This window comes from Nothobranchius furzeri, chromosome 11 (assembly GCF_043380555.1).
Source record: "Nothobranchius furzeri strain GRZ-AD chromosome 11, NfurGRZ-RIMD1, whole genome shotgun sequence".
NCBI classification, from domain to species: Eukaryota; Metazoa; Chordata; class Actinopteri; order Cyprinodontiformes; family Nothobranchiidae; genus Nothobranchius; species Nothobranchius furzeri.
In genome coordinates, this window is record NC_091751.1 from 41,760,896 (window position 1) to 41,778,466 (window position 17,571).

Sequence of the window (17,571 nt, forward strand, 5' to 3'; positions counted from 1 at the left end):
GATTGTGGGATTAAAACTCTGCTTGTTTAAATAAAAACTAACAGTAATCCTTGGCTACCATGAAGACATTCTCACCAGATCGTTCATGTTAGATTTGCTGGCTGGATGGATGTCTTCCAGAAACTCCAGCAGGTAGAAGGTGTAGCGGTCCATCAGATGGACTCCTATGGCCAAATCAGGCTGGTGCTGCAAACAAGACAACAGCTCAATGTAAATTTTATAAGGTTTTTTAAAAAGAGTTCAGCTGAGCATCAGGAATATGCTAGGCTTGCTGTTAGCTCATACAATAAATAACCAAAGACTGAGTTCTGCTAAATGTTTACATATCTCAGTGTGACTAGTGTGGAAATATAAATTAGGAAGGGGAGAAGTTCTAAAACGTTTTGTGGCTGGTGAAAATAAAAAGTTAGTTGTGATTTTCTTAAATTAGATGATCGATGGCTTCCACTAAACTCCAATTGGCTCCTTTACTTACTTTCTCAGGGTTTTACGGAAACGCCACAGGAGAAAATGAGCCGCTGTTAGGAAAGAGCCTTTAATTATTTTAAGTAGCTCTCCGTGGGGCTGCCAGAAGTTTCGGTGCAGTGGAGAATCTGGGAAGTGATGGATGACCTATTTTATGGTTTTCATAAACGAGGAGAGCTCACCGACAGGGAGTCCTCCCCGACCTGGCTGCTGGCGAGAGCCATGATGTTTGGGGAGTAAAACCTCTCGTACATGGAGGCGCCCTGGCAGGTGTCGATGATGAAGAGCAGCTCGTTGTACCTGGATGGAGACACAAGGGTGACCGCATTTTCAAATAAAAATCCAATCCAGAGAAAACACAGCTGGCATTACACTTGCCCATTTCCTCCAATAAGTCGTTATCACACAAACCTCCAAACCATCTTTCATACTGCTGTTACCATGACAACCCAGCGAAAGCAACAGCCCCATTCAGCTCACACTCCTACACACATTTCACCTCTATTCTCATGTTCTTCCTCCACGAAGACAGATTGCTGCCGTGTTTGGACAAACGTAAAGAATGCAACCCCAGCCACCTGAAGTCGCTCCGACGACGATCAGAAAGAGGAGGCAGTAATTCAGCAGATGGAGCGTGCCACTCTCTCATCGGCATCTGAGCTTTTAACAGGCAGACGGCGGCCTGGCTGCAGCAGAGACACTCTCTCTGTTGATGAGCAGTTTGGAACATAAGAGGCCCTCGTAGCAGAAAGATTCCTGCTTATTTACTGAATTAAAAATTAAGTCCAACATTTGTCACACATACTGGTGTGGTGTCCTCTGTATTTGACCCAGCCCCCTGAGGAGTGGTGAGCTGCAGACACTACCACACTCAGGAACCATTTGGTAGTTTAACCCCCCAATCCAACCCCTTAAAGCTGAGTGTCAAGCAGAGAGGCATCGGGTCCCACAGTTAAAAAGTCTTTGGTGTGACCTGACCGGGATTTGAACTGTGATCTGCCAGTCCCAGGGTGGACACTACCACTAAGCCACTGAGCTGGTTATTTATAGATCACAGTTAAACACGAAGTAGAGGATTCTGGAGAACTTGCTTCAACAAACAACATCAGTTTCTTTAATTTTACAGGAGCAAAAAGAAGTATAACATGGGTAAAACAAGCAAATATAAGTTAAAAACCAACATGAAGACCCCATTAGATCTTCTTCAGATCTCACTGAACACCATTTGTGATCTAGTTTGGACTCAAAATTACCAAATTAAAACAGATTACCAATGAAAATCACCAGAGACAATAGGGCCTAATTAGCCTGCTCAATCGTTTAGATTTATATCACTACTCCTAAGTGTTACAAGACAATCTGAGCAGAAATAATTAGAGGATAGATTTATTACCTAATCATACGAGCACAGCCAGAGATTAGCTGCTCTTATTCCTCCCCTACTCTCAAATGTAATATTTTAGAGATTTTAAATAATAAAATAAATGCCGGTTGCCAAAATTTCTGTTATTTTTTTAAATGAACATTACAAATTAAACCGGGGTACCCAGAGAAAACGCACGCATGCATAATGACTCCACGGAGAAAGCCTACAGCAGGGATTTGAACCTACAACCAACATGTTTGTTTATCTTGATTACTATGTGCTCACTATGTTCCAGCTTTGTTGACTCAGTTTAACATTTCTACTAGAAGTGAAACGTTACACGATGAGTTCTCCACCAGAAGACGGGTGGCTCAGCGTTATGATGCTACGCAGCTAACTGGCTCTCTAAGGAAACAAGTTAAAAAGGAGAATTATTTTTGTTTAATCACTGGTGCTGCCTTCCAGGTTATTTACCTTCTCTTCTGCCACATCTGCTCAAAGGCATCAGCCAGTTCCACATTACTGATCTCCTCAGAGTCCTGGAACTTCAGAAAGCCGTTTCCACCGTGACCTGTTCATGAATCACATAAAGATGATATAAGAACCTCTGTGGATTTATTGTGAGAATGTAAGGATATTTGGTTCAAAACACAACTATAAAGAAAAACATTTACTTTAATAGCCTAATAATGCCTAAAACAACTCTTATTTTACTAAAGCATTTTAATCCCATAATAAGTTAATTTACTTGGATTTAAATTAACATTTTGGAAAACAGTGCACATGACATCTCACACAATAACCGTCACATATCCAGTCTGAGCTGCAGAGGTTTTCAGCTGACAAGACATAATACATTTGCCCCCCATCACAATAATGTCCCATTAATTGATTACAAGTGTGTTTTGATTTACATTACAATTAAAAGCATTTAAGTAAAAATACTTGCAAACTCAGCCTGAAGAATATGAGGCTAAACAGACGCAGATGCAGAAATGTAATTATGATGTACATCCAGAGCCGTGCTACGGGGAGAGGTTCAGGTTTCATGAAATATTTAATAAAAGACTTAAAGACTCCTTTAAACACCTGTTAGGTAAATGAGGATGTTGCTTCGGTCATCAGAAAGAAGGCGCTTGGAGCGCGGGGTGCTCGGGGGAAGCCGTCCAGTCAAGACACGCAGAAAGTTCTCCACGGTCACCTGATCCAAACAGAAAGCACACGTGTTTAATTTAGTATCACAGAAACTAGAACAAAACACAGCACCGTGTGGCTCACATTCAGAGTGGAGAAAATTATTTTACAAGAAACTGTTTAACTCATCGGGTTCTGCAGGAAACTGTTAATCACCTGCTGATTAAAATCACATGTGTTGAATGCAACAGAGAACCCTCAGATATGCAGGATGGTGGCCCTGAAGGACCAGGATTGTACTCCAGTGACCAAATCTCCAACCCGCAGCTCACGTTATGTACATTAGGAAGACGTTATAGATTTCATGTAGTTAACGTTTTTAATTCAAACTCTTAGTTGAAGTTGTTGTGTGAACCAACCTCGTACCCTCTGTAGTCCACCTCCACATCATCACCATACACATTAAGCTCCATATTCCTGTGGCTAAATACTGTGGCTGGTTTGGGATTTCTGTGGTTACAAGCCATGTCATCAGCTAGCATCAGAACTATGTGGCTGGTAAAGAACAGAGAGAAAATTAAACAAATCATGAAGCCAAGTCACGTGTATATGATAGTTTCCCAAAACCAGACATCTTTAAACACACTATTAGCTTTAAAAATAAATTAACCAAGAAATTACCATCACCAAATGATAAACCAGTCTTGGCCTACCCTTAAAATTATGGAACAATATTATTTAATAATTTCTAACGACGTTTATGGTTATTTCAACAGTTCATTTTATTGTACCTGTCAGGGATGCCGAGCCTTTTAACGCTTCTGTAAACAGACAAGGTGTTGGCCACATGTCTGTAGTTGAACCAGAATCTAGAGGTGCACACCTGTTCATGAAATAATTGGGTCAGTTAATGAAAGCGCGTGCATCTTCGTTGATTAGAAATTTCATTTACACATACTAACCAGGACGGCCCAGTTGTTCGTATGACCGCTGCTGAAGAACTGACCCGCGGTATTCTGAAAATGTACACAAAAACAAATAAATATAAGCATAATTATAGCAGCTAGCATGTTCTGCACCCAACAACCGAATGAGCTAACAGGACACAGTTTTAGCACAAATAAACAAATACAACCAAGAAAGTCTATGTAAAAATAAACAATAGCTCACTCACATCGATATCAATGCTATCAGTAACCCATAAAGTACAGAATAAGCTGAATAAAATAGATAACTTCATGTTTCCGGACTGTTAGCATCGACTGGAGATCACGGAAGTAAAATCCCACCCTGCGAGTATTTCCGGTTTACGGTGTTTCAAAAATAAAAGTCTGTTGTTGTCGAGAGTTGTAAATCAAAAAAATATATTTACATAAAAATGTCAATAAAAATGCAATATCAATGAAACATGCTTGATAATTTGTGCGTTATGGTATTAGATTAAATTTGAGTTTCTTGATCGTGCAGTAGAGGGTCAAATTCCTAAGTGCATTCTGCCTTGAGCAACAGAGCAGTTGAAGCTGACAGCTGCACGGAATAAAAGCACAAATAGGCTACATTTCAATGATAGGTTAAGTAAAAAATAAACATGTAAGTATAATAACTTAAGAAATATCCCATATTGCTTATTGAGAAAAAACTGTACACAAAACTCAAGCTGTACATTTAAGCATAGCTTCTGAATATTTTATCAATCGTAAATTTATGTCATGGTGTCATCAGTTGTTTTCAAAAGATGACAAACAAAACCCCCTTTTATGGCTTCGGTCTGTTGCGACATTAAAATAAAATAAATAGTACAATTAATTTCTATTTCAGTTATTCTATTTCATGTTCCTGTTAATTGATTTGAATAATATGTATTTCTTCTTTGATTGGTTCTGCTTGCATCTTCTCGCTTTATATCTAACTGGTGTAATTCAACTAATAATTATGGAAGCAGACGTGGGAACAACTACGTTTTAGTAATGCAGACATCTATTTGTTCAAAATTCCCCTCACAGATGCTGCAGGATAGATTTCAGCTGTAACTGCCGAAGAAGCAGAGGTGGAAAAACAGAATCAGCTTTGACACAGCAGGGGTTGGAGCCTTTAGTGAACTTAATCCCCTTTTCTACTGTTTTTAGATTTGCTGCATCACTCTGCCTGCAGATCACGTGTGAAGTGTATCACATTAAAAAATAAATATATTTAAATAAAACAATTATTAGATATAAACATATTTCTATCTATAAGTTTTCTAACATGAAGCTGCGCTGGGAGAATCTGTAGAGGAATTTCCAACTTTTTCCATCGCCTAATTCATTTCCTGTTCGTAACGTAATTTCTGAGAAAGAAACAGAGCAAACTTGAGAAGTGGGGTGAACTGAGGTTTCAAAGGACTCCCATTAAAAACGGAATGCGCTTAAGCGGAAGTTGTCGGGCAAACAGCCACGCGGAGGTGCGCTTTTGGCACGCAGAACGCGCAGTCCCTGTCAGAAAACAAAAACACGCACACAGGACGCGAAGCGCTGCGAGAGTAAAGACGCGCATCCTCACAGCTGAGGGGGAGGAAGAGGAGGAGGGAGAGCAAAGTGAAATCGCCTGCAGGAATCTAGTTGACAAGTCCGCGCAGGAGGAGCAAAATGCGCTGATCGGAAATCCGTCGTTATTGACCAAAGATCACCTTTCTGCTCTGAGACATCTGAGTGGGGGGGGGGGATACAACCGCTTCGGACAAGTTGTGATTTGAGACGAAATCCTTCTGGATGATGAATACCAACGATGCCAAGGAGTATCTTGCGCGGCAGGAGATACCCCAGCTGTTTGAGGTGAGAGATGGAGACGTGGCGACAGCTCATGATGATGGTTTTATATCGGGATGCATCCTGGATGCACCGTCAGGGTAATTACATCAGTGGTGAAGGAAGACTCCTCATTTATTCACCTAGAAGCAGCATTTCAGAGCATATTTGACCACTGCAAAGAAATCAGAATAATATTAAATGTTCATTTTTATTATCTCAGCAAAGAAAACTAGAAAATATCATCAATTCTGCCCCGAAATGTCTAGAAAAGTTTCTTGATGGATTCTGGTAAATCCCTTTTTTCTGAGATGATTCATTTTCTTCTCTGCTCAGTTAAACCCAATCCTGTTTTTTGATTTGCTGACATTTTAAATTACTTTTAGCAGTGGAGTGATACATTCTAACTCTGTTACACGGCTCATTTCACTGCTCACTGATGTGATTTATTACCATTCAGGTAAATAAACACATCGAATTACATTTCAGAGTTTTTGCAGAAGGTTGTTGATGTAGGGCGTTGTTAATGGAAGGAAGTCCCAGAGGAAATCTTTGTTTTGAAAGCAGGTTTTGGGGGTCATTGGTCCAGCGCCGGTTTTAAAGGCTGTGTCTTGGTTTCCCTGATGAAGCAGAAGCAGCAGCTTTCAGTACCTCAGCTGTCACAGAACAACACAGATGCAGAACTTCCTCCTCTGTCTCCTCCAGAGCCTGCTGACGGGTTTGATGTACTACCGACCCGATGACCCCATTGAATACTTGGAAGGCTGTCTGAAAAAAGTCAGAGAGCTCGGAGGGACGGACAAGGTGCGGTGGGACACTTTTGTGGGTCAGGAGAAGAAGTCACTGCCACCTCTCAACGGAGGCCAGTCACGCAGATCACTCTTCAGAAATGGTGAGGATGCAGCTAATAAAGATGGCAACAAACCAGAAGTGGTTGGTTTCTACTTTAAAGTTTTCTTGATGCAGTTTTGGCTTAAAGTAAAGATGCACCAACTCTGATCGGTTTACAAGAGTTGTCTCCATAAGCAATAATTAGCTCTAAATGTAGTTTAAATTTATGACCAAAGCAATAATTAGCTCTAAATGTAGTTTAAATTTATGACTTTGCCATTATTTTTGCTTTATAGAAAGCATGAATTAGTGGTAAGTTAATTGTCCAAAAACGATCAGAATTCAGAATTTTTGGGGGGCTGCTTCACATTGGTGCATAAATTAAAAAGTAGGGATGGGAATTTAACACATTAATTACAATTCATCATTTAGGAAAATATAAAACATTAAAAAATTACCGCTTGGGCCTGTACGCTCCCCAACTGGGAGGAGGGTGGAAAAGTCCAGCAACAAAGACTATGCCCTATGTATCAATAAATAGCATCAAGCTGTACCTCTAAAGAACTTATTTTATGTTCTCTACACAACTTAAACTACAATTAAATGAATAATGACAAATTGCTCTTCATGAAGAGAAGAAAGAAAGAAAAACATCGACTTTTTACCGTTATGTTTCCTAGTTGGTAGAAAGCCGACAGGCAGTAACTTTATCCATATGAACTTTATTACAGCAGGAGGAACAACAAGCATACATTCATCATTCATTCATCTTGTAACTAACTAACTAACCAAAATTGTATTTATATAGCGCCTTCACATGGCCCAAGGACCAAATAAAGCGCTGCACAGCAGAAATAAATGTAAAAAAATAAAATAAAATAAAAAAAATAATAAAAACATATTAAACCATTTAAAAACCAACTAAAACATGCAGATAAAATCTAGGTGGGGCAGCAAAAAGTGCAAAGCCATCCGTTAACGGGACTCTTCTTGAATAAAATCTAAAGAATAAAAGTGTGTTTTCAGCTGGCTCTTAAACTTGCCGAGCGTGGTGGCCTGTTTAACACATGTAGGTAGCTCATTCCAGAGCCTCGGCCCCAGCACCGAGAAAGCACAACCCCCTCGAGATTGTAGTCTGTGTTTAGGAACGACCAACAGTCCTTTTTGTGCTGACCGAAGGTTCCTTGCGGGAACATAAGGACGGGTCAGATCCGCCAGATAACGTGGAGCCAACTCATTTAAACATTTAAAAACAAACACCAGCACTTTAAACAAAATTCTAAAAGAGACTGGAAGCCAGTGTATGAATGCCAAGACAGGCGTGATGTGTTCAGATCTCCTGGTACCAGTCAGTAACCTGGCTGCCGCATTTTGGACCTTCTGTAGTTTCGCTATGGAGGCCTGCTCGATGCCTGCATAAAGCGAGTTACAGTAGTCCAGTCTGGTGGTAATGAAGGCGTGGATGACAGTTTCCAGATGTTTACGTGATAGCAGCGACTTAATCCTAGCTATTCTCCTGACATGGAAATAGCAGGATCTGATTGTTCCATTGACCCGGGTGTCCAGTGTGAGCTCAACATCCAACTTCACCCCCAGGTTGGTGACCACAGCCTTCTCAAAAGGCCCTAATGAAGGAGAGTCAATCCCTTGGGCACATCCATGTTTGTATTTCGGGCAGAACAGGATAGTCTCAGTTTTATTCTGGTTGAAGAACAATAAATTATGAGCTATTCATAACTTGATCTCCTCCAAGCAGTCCAAGAGTGGTTTAAAAGAACTCTGCTGAAGAAAGCTGGCCTAGATTCATCAAATATAGTCTATGGTGTCAAGTGCCGCAGTCAAGTCCAAGAGCATCAAAACCACAGCCTCCCCAGAATTGTTTGCCATCATGATATCATTCAAAACCATCAACAGGGCTGATTCTGTACTATGGAGAGACTTAAACACAGACTGAAAAATCTCTAGCATCTCATTTTCATGTAGAAAGGATATCATTTGGGCATACACAAGTTTTTCTAAGACCTTAGCTAAGAAAGGCAGTGTGGAAACAGGCCTATAGTTAGATATATTCGACGAATCTAGGCCAGCTTTCTTCAGCAGAGGGCGCACTACTGCATATTTAAAAGAGCTGGGAACCCTCAGCAGAACTTCCCCTGAACTCTACACTACACCTCTATATTAGCAGTGCTCTGCTGCCACCTAGAGTTCAGTTCAGTGCACATTTACAATGATTGATGTCCATTTAGACTTGATCAATAACACATCCCAACAAATCCCACAATGTTTACCTTTACATTGAGACCAAAGTGATCAAATACACCTTGTGGTTAAAGTTAACATCCTATTAGTTATCACACATGGTGAAATTCATCTCTACATTTGACCCGTCCCCATGAGGAGCGGCAAGCTGCAACTGTGGCTGCGCTCAGGAACTATTTGGTGGTTTAACCCCCTAAAATAACCCCTTAAAGCTGAGTGTCAAGCAGGGAGGCCTCGGGTCCTATTCTTTAAGTCTTTGGTATGACTCGACCGGGATTAAAGCGCCAATATCCCAGTCCTAGGATGAACACTCTACCACTAGACCACTGACAAGGTTACAGAAATATACTCATTAAAGTGTGTGTATTTTATACGTGCCTCACTAACATTATTTTAAAGAAAATAATTGCTTGGGCGCAGATTGTCCTGAACGATTAAAATGTGATCATTAAGATTAATTAATCACAATGTCTCTGATTAATTTGATACAGTTTTCATCAACCCCCACCCCTATTAAAAATACAAGAAAAAAAATTAAAAAAATTGTAATAGTCTGAGTTTCCTGCCTTAGTTTGGCCAGTCATGAGTTGGGTTGATCACAATGCTTTTTGGATGCATGTCTAATTTAAACACACAAAACAAGAGAAAAAAAATAACATATACAAAATCACTCTTTCCTTATAAGATTATTGGAATTAGAATTTTTGTCATTTTTGTTATATTTTGTCACTTCTGTTTTTGTTATTTTACAAAAGCCATCGTCTGTTTACGTCACACAATACTTTCAACAAAATGCCATCCAAATCAACACCACCTTTGAACAGGAAAAGGCATTGTTGACATTTGTGGTGCACCTTAAGGAGCCTTTTGGAGGATCTACTGCTTTTGTTTCTCTTTGAAGTACAGGAAGGAAGACTTTTAGAGTATAATGAGATAAGATGCTTTTGGCAGCTCTAATGTGATTCGTGGCTGGGTGAATCACCACTCTAAACACATAAGAAAGTGCCAGACATGAAACACCTGAACTCCAAACTGATGCTGTTTTGATAAATTATGCGTAGGAAAGAAAATCTACAGCCAACATGTATGCATTTCCTCACTGACCAGCAGATGAAAATGCATTGTTAACGATTAATCGCAATTAAAAGCTCTCCGTTTGTTATTTATTACAAGTGGATTGCTGCAGATCTAACTGTTGGTGTGCAAAACATGGTCAGGGTTTACAAAACATTGATCTTTTATCAAGAAAGCAGAAGCAGCTCAGCCTCCGCTCAAGTGAACTTTTGCAATTTGTTGTTCCTAAGGTTCGCACAGAGCTGGGAAAGACGGCTTTTAGCTTTGCTGCTCCATCTACATGGAATTCACTACAGAAAGATCTAAAAATCAAGGATTTCGTTTCCTTGAGTGGATTTAAGACTCTGATTAGGTCATTGGAATCCAGACTATCAGTGTGTTCATGTTTTAATTGAGTTTACGTGGAAATGTATTTAAATGTGAATGTATTAATATTGTAACTTGTGCTGCTGCTCTGTCTGTCTTGGCCAGGTCTCCCTTGCAAAAGAGATCTTGTATCTCAATGGGACCAACATGGTTAAATAAAGGCAAAATAAAATAAAATAGATTTTTATCTATCCATTTGAACTTCACATAAAATATTTAGCTTCAGCTGCATGGAGTTCATGGCATCAGTCGCAGAGGATCAAAAAGAGACAGCCATAGCCACACAAAACAATTTTAGAGAGATTTCAGCTTTCAAAATGTTTATTTTTTTTATCTGTTTGGGTGTTTTTTTGTTAAAAACGCCTGAAAATGTTACCAGCTGCAGAGTGGAAAATCTGGGCTGATGAGGAAAATTCATGAATGCACCTTCCAGCTGAAGCTTTAATGTCCTGTGCTGTGAAAACAAGATAAATGACTAGTTTATTATTATTATTATTATTATTATTATTATTATTATTATTATTATTATTATTATTATTATTATTATTATTTCCCTGCATGTTTAATGATGTGCAGGAACTTCCTGAATGTATTGATAGGCTCTGTTCCCCTATTGCTAAAATTTTGTGCTATTGGTTTTATATGTGAATCCTAGCAGCCCCCACTTCCCCCGGAGAGGCTTGCAGCAATGATTTCTATCTCTGCTAACTGTGTTGTGAAAGCTTCATAATCAACGTTTTAATGAGTGTAGAAAGCAGGATAATTACCAGCCTAAATGCAGCAGCTCAGTTTGTTTTCATCATTATGATTTAACCTCCAATTTTCTGTTTGACTGCTTACACGCACAACTGGTTGCTTCTGAGCTGCAGAGGTCTCTGTAAATAGAACATGACACCTGGATCTATAAAACACAGGTTAAAGTCAGCGAGCGTGAACGGTCATCGGTGCACAAACAAAAGCTGGTTTGGCCTGCACATTTATAACACCTGTGGATGCTTGTTTTCTGTGTGACAGTGCTGCCCGACAGCCCCAATTTCCCCTACAGACGGTACGACCGCCTGCCACCCATCAACCAGTTCTCCATTGAGAGCGACTCGGACCTGTCAGAGACGGCCGAGCTCATAGAGGAGTACGAAGTGTTTGACCCGTCCAGACCACGGCCCAAAGTCATCCTCGTTATTGGTAATTACACTCTTAACTCTTTTGGTCCTCTAGGGTAAAAAGAAACATATAAAGTAGGTAATGTTCGCAGATCTTGCTGCACACACACACACACACACACACACACACACACACACACACACACACACACACACACACACACACACACACACACACACACATACACCTACTAATCTGATTTCCTCAGCATGACCATGTCAGCCTAAGAAATGATTGGTTGCACATAAAGAGGAAGACTTTAAAACAGTTCCAAAGTGAGTTTCGCCGCCATCCTTCTAGAGGGTTTCTGCTGCAGCATGTTTTGCTTTCAGTGGGATTTTCTGTCTCTCTGTGGAGTGGCTGATAGATATTTGTCCTCGCAGCACAAAGCCAGTTACCATCTCTCCTTTGTGAGCACATTGTGCCCTGGTTTTAAAGAGGAGAAGCAGGATGGCACCAGCTGTCATCTCTGTGGACGATCATGGTGAATGTTCTGTCTGTCAGGTTTGCAGAGACAAACACATGAGTGCGTGCGGGAAAGAAGTCAAGAATTAAGACATCCATCTACGTGATCGGCCTCCTACTCTTTCTTTGGCAATAATTGAAGCATTTCAAACAAAAAGTGGCTTTTTGTACTCGAGTTAAAATCTAAAAGTGACATAAACAACAAATAAAAGCTCCACGGTAATTCTATGTGTCAGTTTGAAGGCTTGATTCCCCGGTAGGACAGATAGGTTCTTGTAAAATTGGTGAGATGAAGAGAAAATCCATCTCGTCACCCTCTTGTTGTCTTTCTGTACCATCAGTGTTTTATCCAGCCAGATATTAAATCTGACACAGCTTTTACCTTTCTGTCACCAGTTTCATCTTCGTTACATGCTTTTATTTGGACCGATAGTAACTTGTCCTGAAGACTTCTACATGATCAGAAACTAGTAAATTAAGCCCTGACGATGATTCAATTATGTTAACGAATTGTAAATTCATACCAGTTTTGCAACGTCAATTTTTAGCTCAACATCTGAGAAACTGACGGAGTCGTAGCCGATTCTGTTTGGTGATGTTTTGGTGGCGAACTTGAATGAAGTTTACTCCTAAACTTAATTAGAGGAGCGCATCCATTCATTACTTATTTATAGTTTTATTAAGATTCAAAGCTAAAGTTGTTTGGCTAGATTTCCCAAAACGAGCAAATAAATCACAATTTTTAATAATTTTGCTAGTTTTAAGAATTCTAGCCAAGCAATTTTTTTCTAGATAATTTATTTTCTTTCTAGACTAAAATTATCTAAAATTTCTTTAAAAATTGTTGTTTTTAACTTTCTTAGAAATCCGTTTTTGCAGAGTAAGATTCAGTCCACAGATTTCGACCAAAGGGAGCAAAAACAACTTTTTGTTTGTTTAAGTTATTTCTGCACAGTCTGTTTTATTTTCTAGACATTTTGTGACTTTATGAAAAAGCATCTTGAGTGTGCAAATGGGTGATTGAAGACTTTTGGATTGTGTTTACATTGAGTCTAAATGAGCTTTTAACAAAAAGAACACATGATCCAGCTAATTCAATCAAAATTATCATCAAAAATTCTAAAGAGTCCAAAAAAGTATTAAACTGTCACAAGTTTCTCATTTGTATTCTTTATCTAACACTTGTTATTTTTACATGAATTATGATTATTTAGAGTTTTGTTTTGACTGTTAAGGGAGCAGAATTTTCTCCAGTGTTCCTCATGCTGGAGGGAACCAGAAAGATACAGTGATGCTCATTTTCTCAGCATTCAGGGAATTAAAATGGCAACATGGTTATTTCCCTCAATTAGAAATTTTCTCAAGCAGAACAAAAACATTCTCAAACATTTCTATAAATCCAAATGAGACTGATTTGAGTCCAATCAAATATCATGAAGACACCTTAGGAAGACTACAGTTTTCTTCTGGTATTTATGATGTCACAGGGCTCGTTGCACATGCACAGCATGAAGGATGTAGGTATTTATAGAGAAGAAAACATCACATAAATGGTTTTGGTTACATCTCCACATACAACTCTGCACATCTTGTTACTGCTCAGTTTTCTGATTGGATGAAGATCAGGAAGTCTCAGCTAGTTTGGGTTGAGATGAACTTAGACTCTGAATTCCTTCTCATCATACAAGAAAATAAAAGTCACCTAACTGAAACCTGGTTCCCAGAACTTGAACAATCCTGATGTTTCCTCATGTAGACACCATGTTGACATTAATTTCCCGCAAGCTCACTTCACCTCCAAGCAGGAAAGATTTGGATATTTAGTGCGACGACTCTACAACCTGGATATAAAATGAAATGAACAGCAGTGATTTCAGGGGACCTTTAGGGGCACCACAACAAGCTTTTTGCAAATCAACATTATACAAGCAGCATAAATAGACTTCTAAAAGGAAATTCAACTCAGAATGTCATTTTTTATCTGGTTCTGACACATTTCATTCAATTACGATCATTTAGAGCTTGGAATTCTGTCTCACAGCGATATGAAAATGGTAAAAAATCCCATCACTCCTCTGCACGTCTTCTAATGAAATGCAGTGAAAAGAAGTGATTTCTTGTCAAAAATGTAGGAGGTTCATGCATACCTGTTTCGTTCACGCACTCCTCCCCCACAAACAGTTTCACAGCCGGCCTAACACACACACACACACACACACACACACACACACACACACACACACACACACACACACACACACACACACACACAGTCTTATTTTCTCTCACTTATACACACATGCACCTACACTTGCACTCCCACATGCTGAATTTTTCACACCTAAACTCGTGGCTAAAATAATTAATTAAGTACATATTTTCCATAAACATCAACGGCTCTCCCTCCCTGTCTCTTCCGTGTGTGTGTGTGTGTGTGTGTGTGTGTGTGTGTGTGTGTGTGTGTGTGTGTGTGTGTGTGTGTGTGTGTGTGTGTGTGTGTGTGTGTGTGTGTGTGTGTGTGTGTGTGTGTGTGTGTGTGATTAGGTGGCCCTGGAAGTGGCAAAGGAACCCAGAGCCTGAAGATCGCAGAGCGCTACGGCTTCCACTACATGTCTGTGGGCGAGCTGCTGAGGAAGAAGATGATCCACAACGCCACTAGCAACCGAAAGTGGAGCCTCATTGCCAAGATCATCACCAACGGAGAGCTGGCACCGCAGGTAGTAGGAGATGAAGACTCTGCTGAACGGACACTTATCTGTCTCATTAGCGTCATCCATGTTTACGAGATAATCACTCTGCCTGAAGAAACCGAACACAACATGTGCTTGTTTACGCTTCGCTCCTTCAAACTAAGTATCTGATATCATTATGGTACTTTGACACATCTGCAGTTCAGTGTGTGATATTAACTGTTTGTGCTGGGCCATATGTTAATATTACCTTATCTCAGCGGTTGCAGAGCATGCACATTCAGTAAAACGTCGGTTTTCTGCTGTTCCGATTATTATGGTGTAAATGTTCTCGTGCTCGGTGATTGTTTGTTGCGACACTGGTAAAGGTGCAACTACGAAATTGTAGAGCACCGCAACAATGACAGATAACCATCTGTTCTTTAATTTGGAGCTTGATTTGTAGAGAAAAGAAAAACATTTTTAAAAATCACAACTTAAGTCTGATTTATACTTTTCCGTGAGCTCCGCAATGGAGTGTTAGAAAGATGTTCACATTCGCACTTTTGTGCAGGCAGCGGAGCGTTGCAAAGCAATTCCCCGCCAGGACAACAGAGGGCGCAGCACTGTTCTGTGGTATCCTGCCCCCGTAGCACTCATTTATTTGGTCCATAATAGTGTATTTACTAATGTGTTTATATATTTGAGAGACGTTACGACACAAAACAATTTGTCCTTCTTTCTCCTCCACCTCCATGCGGTCGCCACCTCTAAACCCACATTTTCAGTCATTTTCGTCCGCGTTTGCTTTGTATTTTGTACTCTTTCACCCACGGGTGAATAAATGTTCATATATCCAGACTTTTTACACAATGCATTCTTCAATATGTGCTGGGTCTGCCGCTAAATATCTGTTTACTTTTTAACGGAGTTACAGCGGTGCTGGTGACGAACATACAGGAAGCGGCATCCTGACCAATCACAAGCATGCAGTCTCCGTCACTTTCAACAGATGTTTAAAATTTTGGGCATGTCTCCGTCACCCTCTGTGAGCCCGTCGGAGAGCCCTTGCGCCAACACATGATGGCGTGTTTCTGCACCGACGCAGTCGAAGAAGTATAAATCAGGCATTAGTCACTTAAGTGTCTCATAGTTCTTGTTCTTTCTCAGTTAAACTGAAAGGTGGTTTCAGACTGAATTCAGACATCTACAATGAAACTAATTTTTAGAGAAAATTTGTTTCACATTTAAAAAAAGGTCAAATGACAGAAACTTTACAGCAAAATCCCCAATAACTTAAGTACCTCTTTCTGCTCACGTCTCAAAGAGAAGCTCGGGTCTAACTAGTCCAAAGTTGATGCCAAAGCTGTTTCAAACAAGCACCGTTCCCAAACTGACGCCGTCTTTGAAGGTTTCTATGTCGTGGCTTTGGTGAAAGCGGAGCCAACAAACGTAGAAATTGTGATTGGCAAGACACAAAACTGCTCGGTCCAGTGGTAGACCTGCTGAGGCTACAATGGATCATTACTAGACCAACCAGCTAAATCTTTTTCTACTGCTATGGTTGGTCGGCTAGGCTAACAACTTGCAAATGTTTCATGTTGGAAACTCCCGCACTAATGTCCTTTTCTATTTATCAGCAGCCGTTGTTGCTCCTTGAGATACCAGATTTAGATTTTTGGCATTAAATTATTTATTTGCAATTAAAACTTATGAAAGCATCTTTACTTATTTTAAGTGGTGTACATCTATTTACCAAAGCTCTTTTTAAATATTCTTTTTTAAAATGACATTAATTTGGCCACTCCTTCCCTAAAGACCAAGTCCGATTTGACTAGCCATCCTAGACTCCGCCCACATTTTCAAATCAGGTTTGCTTTAATTAAAGTTTGTTTGCCAAATGAGTCCACAACTCAGATTTTAGGACAGACCACTTTCATTTTAAAACATTTTACAGCAGATTAAACACTTAAATGTGAAACTTTTGTGGATTGATTTAAAAAAAACAATTCTAGGCAGATTTGAAGTTCCTGTATCTTATGAAAAACACGACTGAAAACAAACTGAGTGGTTATACTTGTGTGTTTTGCTGGTAAAACCTAGAGGGTCTCTTCTGTCAGTCCTGTGATTTATCAGCAACACCACAAGGCCGTTAACACTGACACAAGCCACCGACCGCGTCATGAACAGCCCGTTTTAACTCATGCCTTCTCATGAATTATCTTCAGCAGATGCCTTACTCATCATTTATCATCCTCTACTTGCATGTCTGAGACGTCACTTATTCCTTGTAGCACTTTTGTCCAGATGTCAGCTCAGAAACAAGTGAGACAAACAGTAACGTAGGCCAATCAGCAGGCAGGTCACACTGGATGAAGCTGCTTTAGGCACTGTACAAATGATGCAATTTGGTTTGAAGTAATTATGCATGCATAAAAAAACATTCCAATGCTGGTTAGACAACAAATGAGGTATTTAAGCGTTTTATCTTTATTGATTCAGGCATCAGGTTAACAAAAATTTTTATTCCTCAAATTAAATTTAAAAATATTGTAGTTAAAGTTGCAGAAGGAGGAGATTTGGGTGGCTGATGCTGCACAGTTATTGTTACAACTATGATCATTTATTACAATATTGGAACTCTTTCTTTAAAGGAAATTAGATGAATATTGATCTTTTATTTCCACTCTTGATTTGATATTACAGTCTTGTTCTGTATATTTGTGAACTTTCTCCATAACTTTTTCTGGGGTTGGTGTTTGACATTTAGCTCTGGAGTTATTAACTAACTAATTAATTAATTGATTAATTAAAGCAAAAATCTCTAATATTTTTATGGTGAGTCTCTAGAATCACTATGTTAGTGTTCATTTATAGTATAAACTTTCCAAAGATGTTTTCAAATACTTTTAACTTGTTGCAAAAGAGATGTCTTAAGACACAAGCTTTTATTTGGTGAAATATATTTTCCCCTAGCAATTTCAGGTGAGTAGGGTCT

At 39.5% G+C, this 17,571-nt stretch overlaps 2 protein-coding genes across 2 annotated transcripts in view; one reads left to right on the forward strand and one right to left on the reverse strand.

Annotated features, from left to right (window-relative positions):
• pigk (phosphatidylinositol glycan anchor biosynthesis, class K) overlaps positions 1 to 4,273 on the reverse strand; it is a 36,024-nt gene extending 31,751 nt beyond the window's left edge. The window contains exons 1-8 of the mRNA XM_015956173.2: positions 4,140 to 4,273; positions 3,928 to 3,981; positions 3,757 to 3,848; positions 3,385 to 3,520; positions 2,921 to 3,032; positions 2,306 to 2,402; positions 648 to 765; positions 76 to 186 (exon numbers count right to left, since the gene is read on the reverse strand). Coding sequence (XP_015811659.1) covers positions 76 to 186; positions 648 to 765; positions 2,306 to 2,402; positions 2,921 to 3,032; positions 3,385 to 3,520; positions 3,757 to 3,848; positions 3,928 to 3,981; positions 4,140 to 4,205 — 786 coding nt within the window. The 5' untranslated portion in view covers positions 4,206 to 4,273. The remainder of the gene's footprint in view (positions 1 to 75; positions 187 to 647; positions 766 to 2,305; positions 2,403 to 2,920; positions 3,033 to 3,384; positions 3,521 to 3,756; positions 3,849 to 3,927; positions 3,982 to 4,139) is intronic.
• A 1,301-nt stretch (positions 4,274 to 5,574) lies between these two features.
• ak5 (adenylate kinase 5) overlaps positions 5,575 to 17,571 on the forward strand; it is a 125,450-nt gene continuing 113,453 nt past the window's right edge. Inside the window, exons 1-4 of the mRNA XM_015956174.3 lie at positions 5,575 to 5,775; positions 6,454 to 6,640; positions 11,293 to 11,460; positions 14,449 to 14,621. Coding sequence (XP_015811660.1) covers positions 5,713 to 5,775; positions 6,454 to 6,640; positions 11,293 to 11,460; positions 14,449 to 14,621 — 591 coding nt within the window. The 5' untranslated portion in view covers positions 5,575 to 5,712. The remainder of the gene's footprint in view (positions 5,776 to 6,453; positions 6,641 to 11,292; positions 11,461 to 14,448; positions 14,622 to 17,571) is intronic.